The sequence below is a fragment of the Bombina bombina genome, chromosome 6, assembly GCF_027579735.1.
Source record: "Bombina bombina isolate aBomBom1 chromosome 6, aBomBom1.pri, whole genome shotgun sequence".
In the NCBI taxonomy this organism is placed as follows: Eukaryota; Metazoa; Chordata; class Amphibia; order Anura; family Bombinatoridae; genus Bombina; species Bombina bombina.
This window is the reverse complement of record NC_069504.1, coordinates 902,695,806-902,710,907: the sequence shown is the minus strand read 5'-3', so window position 1 is coordinate 902,710,907 and position 15,102 is coordinate 902,695,806. Positions and strand designations below refer to the sequence as shown.

The window sequence follows — 15,102 nt, the reverse complement described above, 5'->3', positions numbered from 1 at the left end:
AATATACATGCATTAGCAAAAATGCATCTAATAAAAGCTATAGCTGTTACAAGAGTATTTAAGTATGCTCTGTGCACCAACATTTTAAACACTGCTCAGTCTAAGGTGCTTGTATCATCTAGAAATGACTCAGTTTGCATCATTGCGGACATGATAAAAAAAGTATTTAAAATGCTGTTGAAGTTAGAATATCTAGCTGTGTGTCACGTACAGAGAAAAATGCTGACACTAAAACAGTTATAACTTCTACTAGAAGCATGTTTGCCAATACATGTATATTATAAATATATTTCTATTTAAATATGTAAATCATCTATGTGCATTTTAATTTTGAATGGAATATGCCTTTAACTACTAAACCATTTCACACTTGTGCTGAGCGGTTTCAGAGCTTTTAGATGCGGCTCACATTTTAGCACAACTGGAAGTCTTTTTTAATAAGAACCCCACAAAGTTATATCTCATTTTTTTAGTAGCTTCAACCTATACCATTTTTGTATGTGCTTATATCATGACATTTGAGAAATCTACAAAATAAAAAGTGATGAAAAAAAAATAGAATTAAAAAAAAAAATTTTTTTTGGCAACAAACAAGGTTATAAAAAAACCTTCCATCTATAGTCTAAAGAATGGTTAATCCTCCTATAAACAAGGGCCTTTTGGTATATCACTTTGATGTGCACATAGGGGCTCCCATGATCCTCTACTCAAATACTCATTTATTCACAGCAGGTGATTACCACAGTAAACACCAGGCTATTACAAGATATAGAGGATTTCCTTTTCTTTTACAAGATATGACGAGTCCACGGATTTCATCCTTACTTATGGGATACAATACCAAAGCAATAGGACACGGATGAAAGGGAGGGACAAGACAGGAACCTAAACGGAAGGCACCACTGCTTGAAGAACCTTTCTTCCAAAACCAGCCTAAGAAGCAAAAGTATCAAATTTGTAAAGAGAAAGGAAAAGCCAAGGTACAGGAGTGTCTGAAGTTTACAAAAATTAATAACCTGTTTCATAGAACAGGGCGGGCTGTGGACTCATCGTGTCTAAAAAGAAACAAATTTATCAGGTAAGCATACATTTTTTTCTTTTTAAAGACACGATGAGTCCACGGATTTCATCCTTACGTGTGGGATACAATACCAAAGCTAGAGTACAGGGATGATAAGGGAGGGACAAGACAGGAACCTAAACGAAAGGCACCACTGCTTGAAGAACCTTTTTCCCCAAAACAGCCTCGGACGAGGCAAAAGTATCAATTTGTAAAATTTGGAAAAAATGTGAAGAGACGACCAAGTTGCAGCCTTGCAAATCTGTTCAACAGAATCATCATTTTTAAATGCCCATGAGGAAGCCACAGCCCTAGTAGAAAGAGCCGTAATTCTGTCAGGAGGCTGCTGTCCAGCAGTCTCATATGCAAAACTGATGATACTCCTCAGCCAGAAAGAAAGAGAGGAAGCCGTAGCTTTCTGACCCCAACGTTTCCTGGAAGAGACAACAAATAATGAAGAGGATTGACGAAATTCTGTAGTAAAACTTCAGGGCACGGACCACGTCCAAGTTATGTAACAGACGCTCCTTCTTAGGAGGATTATGACACAATGAAGGAACGATAATTTCCTGATTAATACTTTTGTTGGAAACAACCTTAGGAAGAAAACCAGGTTTGGTACGTAACACTACCTTATCGGAATGAAAAATAAGGTAAGGAGAATCACATTGTGATGCCGAAAGCTCAGAAAACTGCGAGCAGAAGAAATAGCAACCAAAAATAAAACTTTCCAAGATAACAATTTAATATCTATGGAATGCATAGGTTCAAACGGAACCCCTTGAAGAACCTTTAAGAACTAAATTCAAACTCCAAGGAGGAGCAATAGGTCTAAACACAGGCCTGATTCTAGTCAGAGCCTGACAAAAAACTTGAACATCCGGAATATCTGGCAGACGTTTGAGTAGCAAAATAGATAAAGCAGAAACCTGTCCCTTTAAGGAACTTGCTGATAACCCTTTCTCCAATCCTTCTGGAGAAAGGACAAAATCCTAGGAATCCTAAACTTACTCCATGAGTAGCCCTTGGATTCGGCCGATAAAGATATTTACGCCATATCTTATGGTAAATCTTTCTAGTAACAGGCTTACGTGCCTGGATCAAGGACCGAATAAGAGAACCCTCGCTTAGATAAAAACAGAATTTATGCTTACCTGATAAATTACTTTCTCCAACGGTGTGTCCGGTCCACGGCGTCATCCATAACTTGTGGGAATATTCTCTTCCCCAACAGGAAATGGCAAAGAGCACAGCAAAAGCTGTCCATATAGTCCCTCCCAGGCTCCGCCCCCCCAGTCATTGGACCGACGGTTAGGAGAAAAAAGGAGAAACTATAGGGTGCCGTGGTGACTGTAGTGTATAGAGAAAGAAATTTTTCAAACCTGATTAAAAAACCAGGGCGGGCCGTGGACCGGACACACCGTTGGAGAAAGTAATTTATCAGGTAAGCATAAATTCTGTTTTCTCCAACATTGGTGTGTCCGGTCCACGGCGTCATCCATAACTTGTGGGAACCAATACCAAAGCCTTAGGACACGGATGAAGGGTGGGAGCAAATCAGGTTACCTAAACAGAAGGCACCACGGCTTGCAAAACCTTTCTCCCAAAAATAGCAAAAGTATCAAATTTGTAGAATTTGGCAAAAGTGCGCAGAGAAGACCAAGTCGCTGCCTTACATATCTGATCAACAGAAGCCTCGTTCTTAAAGGCCCATGTGGAAGCCACAGCCCTAGTAGAGTGAGCTGTGATTCGTTCAGGAGGCTGCCGTCCGGCAGTCTCATAAGCCAATCGGATGATGCTTTTCAGCCAGAAAGAAAGAAAGAGAGGTAGCAGTAGCTTTTTGTCCTCTCCTCTTACCAGAATAAACGACAAACAAGGAAGAAGTTTGTCTGAAATCCTTTGTTGCTTCTAAATAGGACTTTAAAGCACGGACTACATCTAAATTGTGTAACAAACGTTCCTTCTTTTAAACTGGATTCGGACACAAAGAAGGAACAACTATTTCCTGGTTAATATTCTTGTTGGAAACAACTTTTGGAAGAAAACCAGGCTTGGTACGCAAAACAACCTTATCTGAATGGAACACACTGCAAAGCAGATAGTTCAGAAACTCTTCTAGCAGAATAAATAGCAACCAAAAACAGAACTTTCCAAGATAGTAACTTGATATCTATGGAATGTAAGGGTTCAAACTGAACCCCTTGAAGAACTGAAAGAACTAAATTTAGACTCCAGGGAGGAGTCAAGGGTCTGTAAACAGGCTTGATTCTGACCAAAGCCTGTACAAAAGCTTGTACATCTGGCACAGCTGCCAGTCGTTTGTGTAACAAGACAGATAAAACAGAAATCTTTAAATATTAAACAGGGCACATTTTATTACTGAATATGTGAAAAACTATGAAGGAAATATCCAATCTTTACCAAATTTTCACCACAGTGTCTTAATGCATTCAAAGTATTGCACCCCAATTTTCAAGCTGTTAACCCTTAAAATGTGGAAACCGTTTACAATTTTAACCCCCTTACAGTCCCAGCCACAGCCTTTGCTGCGACTTCACCAATCCCAGGGGGATATACGATACCAAATGAAGCCTTCTAGGAAGGTTTTCAGTGGATTCCAGACCCTCACACATGCAGCTGCATGTACTGTTCTCAAAAGTAACTGCGCAGTAATGGCGCGAAAATGAGGCTCTGCCTACTACAGAGAAAGGCCCTTCCTGACTGGGAAGGTGTCTTAACAAGTGCCTGGCGCTAAAAACGTTCCCCAATGTTATATAAGTGTGAAATTCAACTTCAAACTGCATATAATACTTAAATAAAGCAATTGATTTAGCCCCTAAAAGTGTCTACCAGTTTATAGCCCATAATAAGCCCTTTATTCTGTTTGAGACTAAGAAAATGGCTTACCGATCCCCACGAGGGAAAAATGACAACCTTCCAGCATTACACAGTCTTGTTAGAAAAATGGCTAGTCATACCTTGAGCAGAAAAGTCTGCAAACTGTTCCCCCCAACTGAAGTTCTCTCAGCTCAACAGTCCTGTGTGGGAACAGCAATCGATTTTAGTTACTGCTGCTAAAATCATACTCCTCTTTTAAACAGAACTCTTCATCTCTTTCTGTTTCAGAGTAAATAGCACATACCAGCACTATTTTAAAATAAACTCTTGATAGAAGAATAAAAAACTACAACTAAACACCACATACTCTTCACCATCTCCGTGGAGATGCTACTTGTTCAGAGCGGCAAAGAGAATGACTGGGGGGGCGGAGCCTGGGAGGGACTATATGGACAGCTTTTGCTGTGCTCTTTGCCTTTTCCTGTTGGGGAAGAGAACATTCCCACAAGTTATGGATGACGCCATGGACCGGACACACCAATGTTGGAGAAATCAAGCGTTCAATCTCCAAGCAGTCAGCTGCAGAGAATTTAGATTCGGATGATGGAAGAGTCCCTGAATGAGAAGGTCCTGCTTCAATGGAAGCTTCCACGGCGGCAGAGAGGACATGTCCACCAAATCGGCATACCAAGTCCTGCGAGGCCACGCAGGAGCGATGAGATCACCGAAGCCCTCTCCTGTTTGACTCGAGCAATCACCCGGGGAAGGAGAGCAAACGGTGGAAAAACATAAGCTAGGTTGAACGACCAAGGCATCTATCAGTTCGACCTGAGGATCCCTGGACCTGGATCCGTATCTTGGGAGCTTGGCATTCTGACGAGATGCCATAAGATCCAGCTCCGGTCTGCCCCATCTGAGAATCAGGTTGGCAAAGACCTCCGGATGGAATTCCCATTCCCCCGGATGAAACGTCTGTCTGCTCAAAAAATCCGCTTCCCAGTTGTCCACTCCTGGGATGTAGATTGCTGACAAATAACAAGAGTGAGCTTTCGCCCACCGAATTATCTTGGATACTTCTGCCATCGCTAAGGAACTCCTTGTTCCTCCCTGATGATTGATGTAAGCCACAGTCGTGATATTGTCCAACTGAAATCGGATGAATTTGGCCGAAGCCAACTGAGGCCAAGCCTGAAGCGCATTAAATATTGCTCTCAACTCCAGAATATTGATGGGAAGTAGAGACTCCAACCGAGTCCACACACCCTGAGCCTTCAGGGAATTCCAGACTGCACCCCATCCTAGTAGGCTGGCGTCCATTGTCACTATCACCCATGAGGGTCTGCGGAAGTACGTCCTTGGGACAGATGATCCGGCGACAACCATCAAAGAAGAGTCCCTCGTCTCCTAATCCAGATCTATCTGAGGAGACAAATTTGCATAATCGCCATTCCATTGTCTGAGCATGCTCAGTTGTAGAAATCTGAGATGAAAACGAGCAAACGGAATGTCCATTGCAGCCACCATCAATCCAATTGCCTCCATGCACTGAGCCACTGATGGCCGAGGATTGGACTGAAGGGATCGGCATGTATTCAGAACCTTTAACTTTCTGACCTCCGTCAAAAAGATTTTCAGGGATAGTCTATTAGAGTTCCCAGGAAAGGAACCCTTGTCCGTGGAATTAGTGAACTCTTTTCTATATTCACCTTCCACCCGTGAGTCCTTAGAAAGGATAGAACAATTACTAAGTACTCCCATGGAGGAGAGGTCTCTTACACAGCGTAAGAACGCCTCTCTTTTTATCTGGTCTACAGACAATCGTGAAAGAAGAAACCTTCCTCTGGGGAAGGAATTTTTGAATTCCAACTAATACCCTTGAGACACGATTTCTAGTGTCCCTGGATCCTGAACATCTCTTATCCAGCCTGGACAAAAAGAGAAAAGTCTGCCCCCTACTAGATCCGGTCTCGGATCGGGGCGCCCCTTCATGCTGTCTTGGTAGCAGCAGCAGGCTTCTTCGGTTGTTTACCCTTGTTCCAAGACTGGTTATCCAAGTGGACTTGTTTTGTGGATAATCCCCTTCCTGTTTAGCGTTAGAGGAAGATGGAAATGCCTTGAAATTTCGAAAGGAACGAAAATCACTCTGTCTCCCTCTCTGTTTGGACTTCTTATCCTGAGGGAGGAGATGACCCTTACCTTCAGAAATAATTTCCTCCAAGTCAGACCCGAACAGGGTCTTCCCCTTGTATGGAATAGCTAAAAGCTTTAGCTAGCTTAAGAGCTTTCATCCGATCCTGTATCTCTTCCAATGGGGTCTCAGTCTTAAGAGACTCCTCTAGAGCATCAAACCAGAAATCAGCCGCAGTAATCACAGTAACAATGCAGGCTGCCAATTGTAAAAGAAATCCCTGGTGGATATAAACTTTTTTAAGAAGACCCTCTAACTTCTTATCCATAGGGTCTTCAAAGGCACAACTATCCTTGATAGGAATAGAAGTTCGCTTGGCCAGGGTAGAAATAGCCCCCTCTACCATTAGGGATCGTCCGTCCAGAGTCCCTGACGTCAGCTATCAGTAACATCTCCAAGAATTTGGAAAATCCCAAAGCATATCCCCTCCTTCATAATATGGAGGAAGCATTGGAAATAGTAACTACTGAAAAACTTCCTCTAGGAATGTTTCCCACCTCGTGGAAATACCATAACTCTGCACGGAGTGCAAAAGGAAGCGCAGGGCACCGAGTGTGGGTCATAAATTTCCAAGGAACATTTATAGGAGGAAAGAATGGCCTAACTTGACCATTATCAACCTGTTCAACTCCTTAGAGAGAGTAGGTACAAGATTTTTTTTTTTTAATAAAAGGTACACAAAAAATGAAAACTGTCTCATGTAGGCTTTTGTTCCATCCCAAATCACAAGGGATGAATGATCAAAGAAAAGTGAAATTCCTTGATAAAATATGCACATAAAAAGACCTTACTGTCTCTTTAAATCTTGAAAGAAACTGTCTTTTTGAGCAGTTGTTCCATCCTATAGACACCAAGGAGGAAATAAACAGTTGCATTTATGCACTAAAAATAACATATAAAAAACGGTACCGTCTCTTTAAATAACAGTAACTTTTTCTTCAACATGCATGGTTGGAGTAATTAACAAGAAATCTGCAGCCTTTTTACTCTCAGAGATCATGTTCAAGTAACCACATGCAAATATCTTAAGGCTCATATAGGATTGCCTATTAACTTATTTTCCTCTGTGTAATACACACTGAGAAGCAACGAGACAAATGCAGACAACTGCACCCTCACAGCGTGCTAAACCCGCAAAGGATAACCACACTGGTGAGAGACTCTGTCCCAGGTATCCACAGGCGTCACAGAGCTCCGCCCCTCGTGAGCGTTAAGACACTCTAACTCCTGTTACTTGCCTAGAAAAAAAGCGCCTGAAAGTGTCGCTCTTAGCAACTCCGCCCATCGTGGGCGTGAAAAATCTTCAACTCCCGGCATTTGTCTGATATATGCCCTGGGGACAGAGGGAGCGCCTGAAAGTGGCGCAAACTAACAACTCCGCCCATCGTGGGCGTGAACACTCAATCTCCCGGTCGCCATTATTATAGATAGGCCACCGGGAGCTAGTGAAACTGTATAAGATATAGATTGGGGGCAATCAGGCTCAAGCTGTATCACATAGGAAAGCCTCAACATGCATGGTTGGAAAAACAGCCAAATTTATGTAACAAACAGAAGTGACCCATACACCATGCCAATACAATAAATGTTATATCACTTAACATTAACGGAACCAGCTCCTGGACGTTATCAAACTGACATTAACTTCCGTGTCAGCAGAAAATATGCTATATACCTCTCTTACTAGGAGAGGTGACGTGTCCCAACACAGTAAGCGCCCTGTTGTCATGCGGACTCTAATACTTAGCCTCAGTATATGTGACTGTCCAGGAACGTTAACTGCTGGAATTTTAGTCCCCGCTCAGTATGTGCTGTCCCTCCGTTTACATGTAGGAGTCCTGACCACATAAATAAGTGCTCCATTTTTCTGAGATCCAACCAGAATAAAAAATCAGCACTTACCTGGAAAGCTGTGAGACAGCATGGCAGTCCAGCAGGTTTTCAGAGGCACTCTCCCTGTGGACAAGATCAGCCTGAGATAAAAGTGCTTAGGCTATCAGTATTAGGGCAGCAAACATATATAGGAGGCACAGTGAGTATTATGTCCCACCAGTTCCTATTGCTTTGAAGCCACCAAATGCTTCTCTTTTTGTACTGAAGAGACTGATCTGGTCTAGGCTACACCCCAGAACAAAGTAGCACACTTTGGCACTACTGTAAAAAATAAAAAACTCTTGATTGCAGAATCTAAAACTCACACCTCACTTTACCTCTTCCTATCACTAACACAGGCAAAGAGAATGACTGGAGTGGGAGGGAAGGGAGGAGCTATATATACAGCTCTGCTGTGGTGCTCTTTGCCTCCTCCTGCTGACCAGGAGGCGATATCCCATAAGTAAGGATGAAATCTGTGGACTCGTCATATCTTGTAAAAGAAAAGGGTGTAATAAGTGTGTATTTTCCAAAAATCAAAAATACTTTAACTTTATACCTCCAAAACATACCCTTTTGTGACAGCAGGAGATTGCCTTTTAAAATGATGGGTCTTAAGATTATCTAGGCCTTAAGAGAGCTGAGATCAGGGGGTTTGTATACTTGTGCCGCCCTCCCCCCCTCCATTTCCTTCCTGTGGCAGCCCAGAACCTCTGTGTTTGTGGGTCACGTTGACTTTATTAGCCTTTCAGGATTCCCCCAGTGATGCCAAATTGCTCTGCCACCATGTAAAATCCTCAAGTGGTTGTCATCCACACTAAAGGCATCAGTTAAAGTGAAAAAGAAAATTAGTTTAGAAACAGATAGATATGTTTTCCCAGACCTGCATAGAATGCATATTGTCATCTTAGATATATATCTGCATCTACCATATCTGTCAGTGCCAGCTAAGAAATGCAATCTCATTTATACCCTCAGAGTCCTTCTGAGCTTGTATCTTGGCCATTCTCCTCTCCAAAGCAAGAAGCCGGTTCCTTTCAATCCTCTGACGTGTTTCCTCGCTCAGATCAGTCATACTAGATTGTGTTGGTGGTGGAGGAGAGGATTCTGGGAGTAAGCCAAAATCTTCTGAAGGTAGACCCACATCATTGTCCTCCATCTGCACTACAACTAAAAACACAATATAATGACCAAACAGTTTTATAGTAAAATCAAGAAATATCTTAATGGTACATGAACAAAATTGGGGAAATATTTTGATAAGGTGTGCATGCTAAATGTAATGGCTGGTGTCCATAGGGCAAACTTTTTTCCTATTACAGTGGCACTAGGTAATCAAATATACATCTGGACATGGGGCATAGTATTTAAAAGGGACCGTAAACACCTTGTAATTCAAATACATTTCTATATAGAATAACATATCAGCTAAGGCTAAAGAAATTTAAAATAAAAATATCTAGTTTTCTCTGTGTTTGCTCTTCAATAGCCAAACTCCACCAATTGCATTATTTAAAGGAGACAATTTGGGCTTCAGTCTGCAGACAAGGCTAGCCAAAGTAAAAATAAGAGTACGAATGGCATTGTTTTGCAGTTGTTACGTGTTAAAGCCAATTAAGGAAAGATATTTAGAAGGGATATACCCGAGACGTTAGGATTGTTTTCCCAAGTCTGAGAATTAGAAAAGCAACAAATTTCAGAGCTAAAAATTACAGGAAAGGGGACAAAATTTACGTTGCAATATAATTTCATTTTTCACTATGTATCACTTAAAAGTTTATATTAAAAATCTAAAGGTGTTTACTTGTCCTACCAGAAAGTACAGACAATTAAACCACAACCAAATGGCTCCCTGAATCCTTCTGTGAGAATTAATGTCGTATATGCAATTTCTCCTTTTAAGTTTAACCCTTTATCAGTTGCTGAACCCATAAGGCAGAGACCAATTAGTCAAAATAAACTGCTCTAGAGAAATACAGAATTTTATTTTTACACTATATTACCCCTTCAAAGGAACAGTCTACTTGATTTATTGTTTAAAAATGTAGCACATTTACTACTTCAGATTTGCATAACCTACATATTTATATTACATATACTGTATAAGCTCTAAGTTTGCCTGTTTCTAAATTCCTGCAGGCCGCCCGTTATCTCAGTGCTTTTTAAATCTTGCACCACAGTGCTAGTTCATTTGTGCCATATAGATAACATTGTTCTCACTCCCGTGGAGAATGATAATGGTTATGCATGAACCAGCACTGATTGGCTAAAAAGCAAGATTGTAAAAACATAATTTATGCTTACCTGATAAATTCCTTTCTTCTGTAGTGTGATCAGTCCACGGGTCATCATTACTTCTGGGATATTACTCCTCCCCAACAGGAAGTGCAAGAGGATTCACCCAGCAGAGCTGCATATAGCTCCTCCCCTCTACGTCACTCCCAGTCATTCGACCAAGGACCAACGAGAAAGGAAAAGCCAAGGGTGAAGTGGTGACTGGAGTATAAATTAAAAAATATTTACCTGCCTTAAAAACAGGGCGGGCCGTGGACTGATCACACTACAGAAGAAAGGAATTTATCAGGTAAGCATAAATTATGTTTTCTTCTGTTAAGTGTGATCAGTCCACGGGTCATCATTACTTCTGGGATACCAATACCAAAGCAAAAGTACACGGATGACGGGAGGGATAGGCAGGCTCTTTATACAGAAGGAACCACTGCCTGAAGAACCTTTCTCCCAAAAATAGCCTCCGATGAAGCAAAAGTGTCAAATTTGTAAAATTTGGAAAAAGTATGAAGCGAAGACCAAGTTGCAGCCTTGCAAATCTGTTCAACAGAGGCCTCATTCTTGAAGGCCCAAGTGGAAGCCACAGCTCTAGTAGAATGAGCTGTAATTCTTTCAGGAGGCTGCTGTCCAGCAGTCTCATAAGCTAAACAAATTATGCTACGAAGCCAAAAAGAAAGAGAGGTAGCGGAAGCTTTTTGACCTCTCCTCTGCCCAGAGTAAATGACAAACAGAGAAGACGTTTGTCGAAATTCCTTAGTTGCCTGTAAGTAAAATTTTAGAGCACGGACTACATCCAGGTTGTGCAGTAGACGTTCATTCTTTGAAGAAGGATTTGGGCATAAAGAAGGAACAACAATCTCTTGATTGATATTCCTGTTAGTAACTACCTTAGGTAAGAACCCAGGTTTAGTACGCAGGACTACCTTATCCGAATGAAAAATCAAATAAGGAGAATCACAATGTAAGGCTGATAATTCAGAGACTCTTTGAGCCGAGGAAATAGCCATTAAAAATAGAACTTTCCAAGATAACAACTTTATATCAATGGAATGAAGGGGTTCAAACGGAACGCCCTGTAAAACATTAAGAACAAGGTTTAAACTCCATGGTGGAGCAACAGTTTTAAACACAGGCTTAATTCTGGCCAAAGCCTGACAAAAAGCCTGGACGTCAGGAACTTCTGACAGACGTTTGTGTAACAGAATGGACAGAGCTGAGATCTGTCCCTTTAATGAACTAGCAGATAAACCCTTTTCTAAACCTTCTTGTAGAAAAGACAATATCCTAGGAATCCTAACCTTACTCCAAGAGTAACCTTTGGATTCACACCAATATAGGTATTTACGCCATATCTTATGGTAAATCTTTCTGGTAACAGGTTTCCTAGCCTGTATTAAGGTATCAATAACTGACTCAGAAAATCCACGTCTTGATAAAATCAAGCGTTCAATTTCCAAGCAGTCAGCTTCAGAGAAGTTAGATTTTGATGTTTGAAGGGACCCTGTATCAGAAGGTCCTGTTTCAGAGGTAGAGACCAAGGTGGACAGGATGACATGTCCACCAGGTCTGCATACCAAGTCCTGCGTGGCCACGCAGGTGCTATTAGAATCACTGATGCTCTCTCTTGTTTGATTCTGGCAATCAATCGAGGAAGCAACGGGAAGGGTGGAAACACGTAAGCCATCCTGAAGTCCCAAGGTGCTGTCAGAGCATCTATCAGGACTGCTCCTGGATCCCTGGATCTGGACCCGTAACGAGGAAGCTTGGCGTTCTGTCGAGACGCCATGAGATCTATCTCTGGTTTGCCCCAACGTCGAAGTATTTGGGCAAAGACCTCCGGATGAAGTTCCCACTCCCCCGGATGAAAAGTCTGACGACTTAAGAAATCCGCCTCCCAGTTCTCCACTCCCGGGATGTGGATTGCTGACAGGTGGCAAGAGTGAGACTCTGCCCAGCGAATTATCTTTGATACTTCCATCATAGCTAGGGAGCTTCTTGTCCCTCCCTGATGGTTGATGTAAGCTACAGTCGTGATGTTGTCAGACTGAAACCTGATGAACCCCCGAGGTGTCAACTGGGGCCAAGCCAGGAGGGCATTGAGAACTGCTCTCAATTCCAGAATGTTTATTGGCAGGAGACTCTCCTCCTGACTCCATTGTCCCTGAGCCTTCAGAGAATTCCAGACGGCACCCCAACCTAGAAGGCTGGCGTCTGTTGTTACAATTGTCCAGTCTGGTCTGCTGAATGGCATCCCCCTGGACAGATGTGGCCGAGAAAGCCACCATAGAAGAGAATTTCTGGTCTCTTGATCCAGATTCAGAGAAGGGGATAAGTCTGAGTAATCCCCATTCCACTGACTTAGCATGCACAGTTGCAGTGGTCTGAGGTGTAAGCGTGCAAAGGGTACTATGTCCATTGCCGCTACCATTAAGCCGATTACCTCCATGCATTGAGCCACTGACGGGTGTTGAATGGAATGAAGGGTGCGGCAAGCACTTTGAAGTCTTGTTAGCCTGTCCTCTGTCAGGTAAATCTTCATTTCTACAGAATCTATAAGAGTCCCCAGGAAGGGAACTCTTGTGAGTGGAACGAGTGAACTTTTCTTTTCGTTCACCTTCCATCCATGTGACCTTAGAAATGCCAGCACTAACTCTGTATGAGACTTGGCAGTTTGAAAGCTTGAAGCTTGTATCAGAATGTCGTCTAGGTATGGAGCTACCGAGATTCCCCGCGGTCTTAGTACCGCCAGAAGAGCACCCAGAACCTTTGTGAAGATTCTTGGAGCTGTAGCCAATCCGAATGGAAGAGCCACAAACTGGTAATGCCTGTCTAGGAAGGCAAACCTTAGGTACCGATAATGATCTTTGTGAATCGGTATGTGAAGGTAAGCATCTTTTAAATCTACAGTGGTCATGTATTGACCCTCTTGGATCATAGGTAAAATTGTCCGAATAGTCTCCATCTTGAACGATGGAACTCTTAGGAATTTGTTTAGGATCTTTAAGTCCAGGATTGGTCTGAAAGTTCCCTCTTTTTTGGGAACCACAAACAGATTTGAGTAAAACCCCTGTCCCTGTTCCGATCGTGGAACTGGATGGATTACTCCCATTAACAAGAGCTCTTGTACGCAGCGTAGAAACGCCTCTTTCTTTGTCTGGATTGTTGACAATCTTGACAGATGAAATCTCTCTCTTGGAGGAGAGTATTTGAAGTCCAGAAGGTATCCCTGAGATATTATCTCTAGCGCCCAGGGATCCTGAACATCTCTTGCCCAAGCCTGGGCGAAGAGAGAAAGTCTGCCCCGGATCGGGGGCCCTCAATTCATGCTGTTTTAGGGGCAGCAGCAGGTTTCCTAGTCTGCTTGCCCTTGTTCCAGGACTGGTTAGGTTTCCAGCCTTGTCTGTAGCGAGCAACAGCTCCTTCCTGTTTTGGTGCAGAGGAAGTTGATGCTGCTCCTGCTTTGAAATTACGAAAGGAACGAAAATTAGACTGTCTAGTCTTGGCTTTGGCTTTGTCCTGAGGCAGGGCATGGCCTTTACCTCCTGTAATGTCAGCGATAATCTCTTTCAACCCGGGCCCGAATAAGGTCTGCCCTTTGAAAGGTATATTAAGCAATTTAGACTTAGAAGTAACATCAGCTGACCAGGATTTTAGCCACAGCGCCCTGCGTGCCTGAATGGCGAATCCTGAATTCTTCGCCGTAAGTTTAGTAAGATGTACTACGGCCTCCGAAATGAATGAATTAGCTAGTTTAAGGACTCTAAGCCTGTCCGTAATGTCGTCCAGAGTAGCTGAACCAATGTTCTCTTCCAGAGACTCAATCCAGAATGCCGCTGCAGCCGTGATCGGCGCAATGCATGCAAGGGGTTGCAATATAAAACCTTGTTGAACAAACATTTTCTTAAGGTAACCCTCTAACTTTTTATCCATTGGATCTGAAAAAGCACAGCTATCCTCCACCGGGATAGTGGTACGCTTAGCTAAGGTAGAAACTGCTCCCTCCACCTTAGGGACCGTTTGCCATAAGTCCCTTGTGGTGGCGTCTATTGGAAACATTTTTCTAAATATCGGAGGGGGTGAGAACGGCACACCGGGTCTATCCCACTCCTTAGTAACAATTTCAGTAAGTCTCTTAGGTATAGGAAAAACCTCAGTACTCGTCGGTACCGCAAAATATTTATCCAACCTACACATTTTCTCTGGTATTGCAACTGTGTTACAATCATTCAGAGCCGCTAACACCTCCCCTAGTAATACACGGAGGTTTTCCAGTTTAAATTTAAAATTTTAAATATCTGAATCCAGTCTGTTTGGATCAGAACCGTCACCCACAGAATGAAGTTCTCCGTCCTCATGTTCTGCCACCTGTGACGCAGTGTCTGACATGGCCCTAATATTATCAGCGCACTCTGTTCTCACCCCAGAGTGATCACGCTTACCTCTTAGTTCTGGTAATTTAGCCAAAACCTCAGTCATAACAGTAGCCATATCCTGTAATGTGATTTGTAATGGCCGCCCAGATGTACTCGGCGCTACAATATCACGCACCTCCCTCTGAGCGGGAGATGTAGGTACTGACACGTGAGGCGAGTTAGTCGGCATAACTCTCCCCTCGTTGTTTGGTGAAATTTGTTCAATTTGTACAGATTGACTTTTATTTAAAGTAGCATCAATACAGTTAGTACATAAATTTCTATTGGGCTCCACTTTGGCATTGCAACAAATGACACAGGTATCATCCTCTGAATCAGACATGTTTAACACACTAGCAAATAAACTTGCAAATTGGAAATACAATTCAATTAGAATAATATTAAAATGTACTGTGCCTTTAAGAAGCACAGAAGATCTATGA

At 42.5% G+C, this 15,102-nt stretch overlaps 1 protein-coding gene across 1 annotated transcript in view; it reads right to left on the bottom strand.

Moving 5' to 3' along the window:
• TIPIN (TIMELESS interacting protein) overlaps positions 1 to 15,102 on the bottom strand; it is a 116,089-nt gene that overhangs the window by 17,803 nt on the left and 83,184 nt on the right. Inside the window, exon 7 of the mRNA XM_053718529.1 lies at positions 8,931 to 9,128. Coding sequence (XP_053574504.1) covers positions 8,931 to 9,128 — 198 coding nt within the window. The remainder of the gene's footprint in view (positions 1 to 8,930; positions 9,129 to 15,102) is intronic.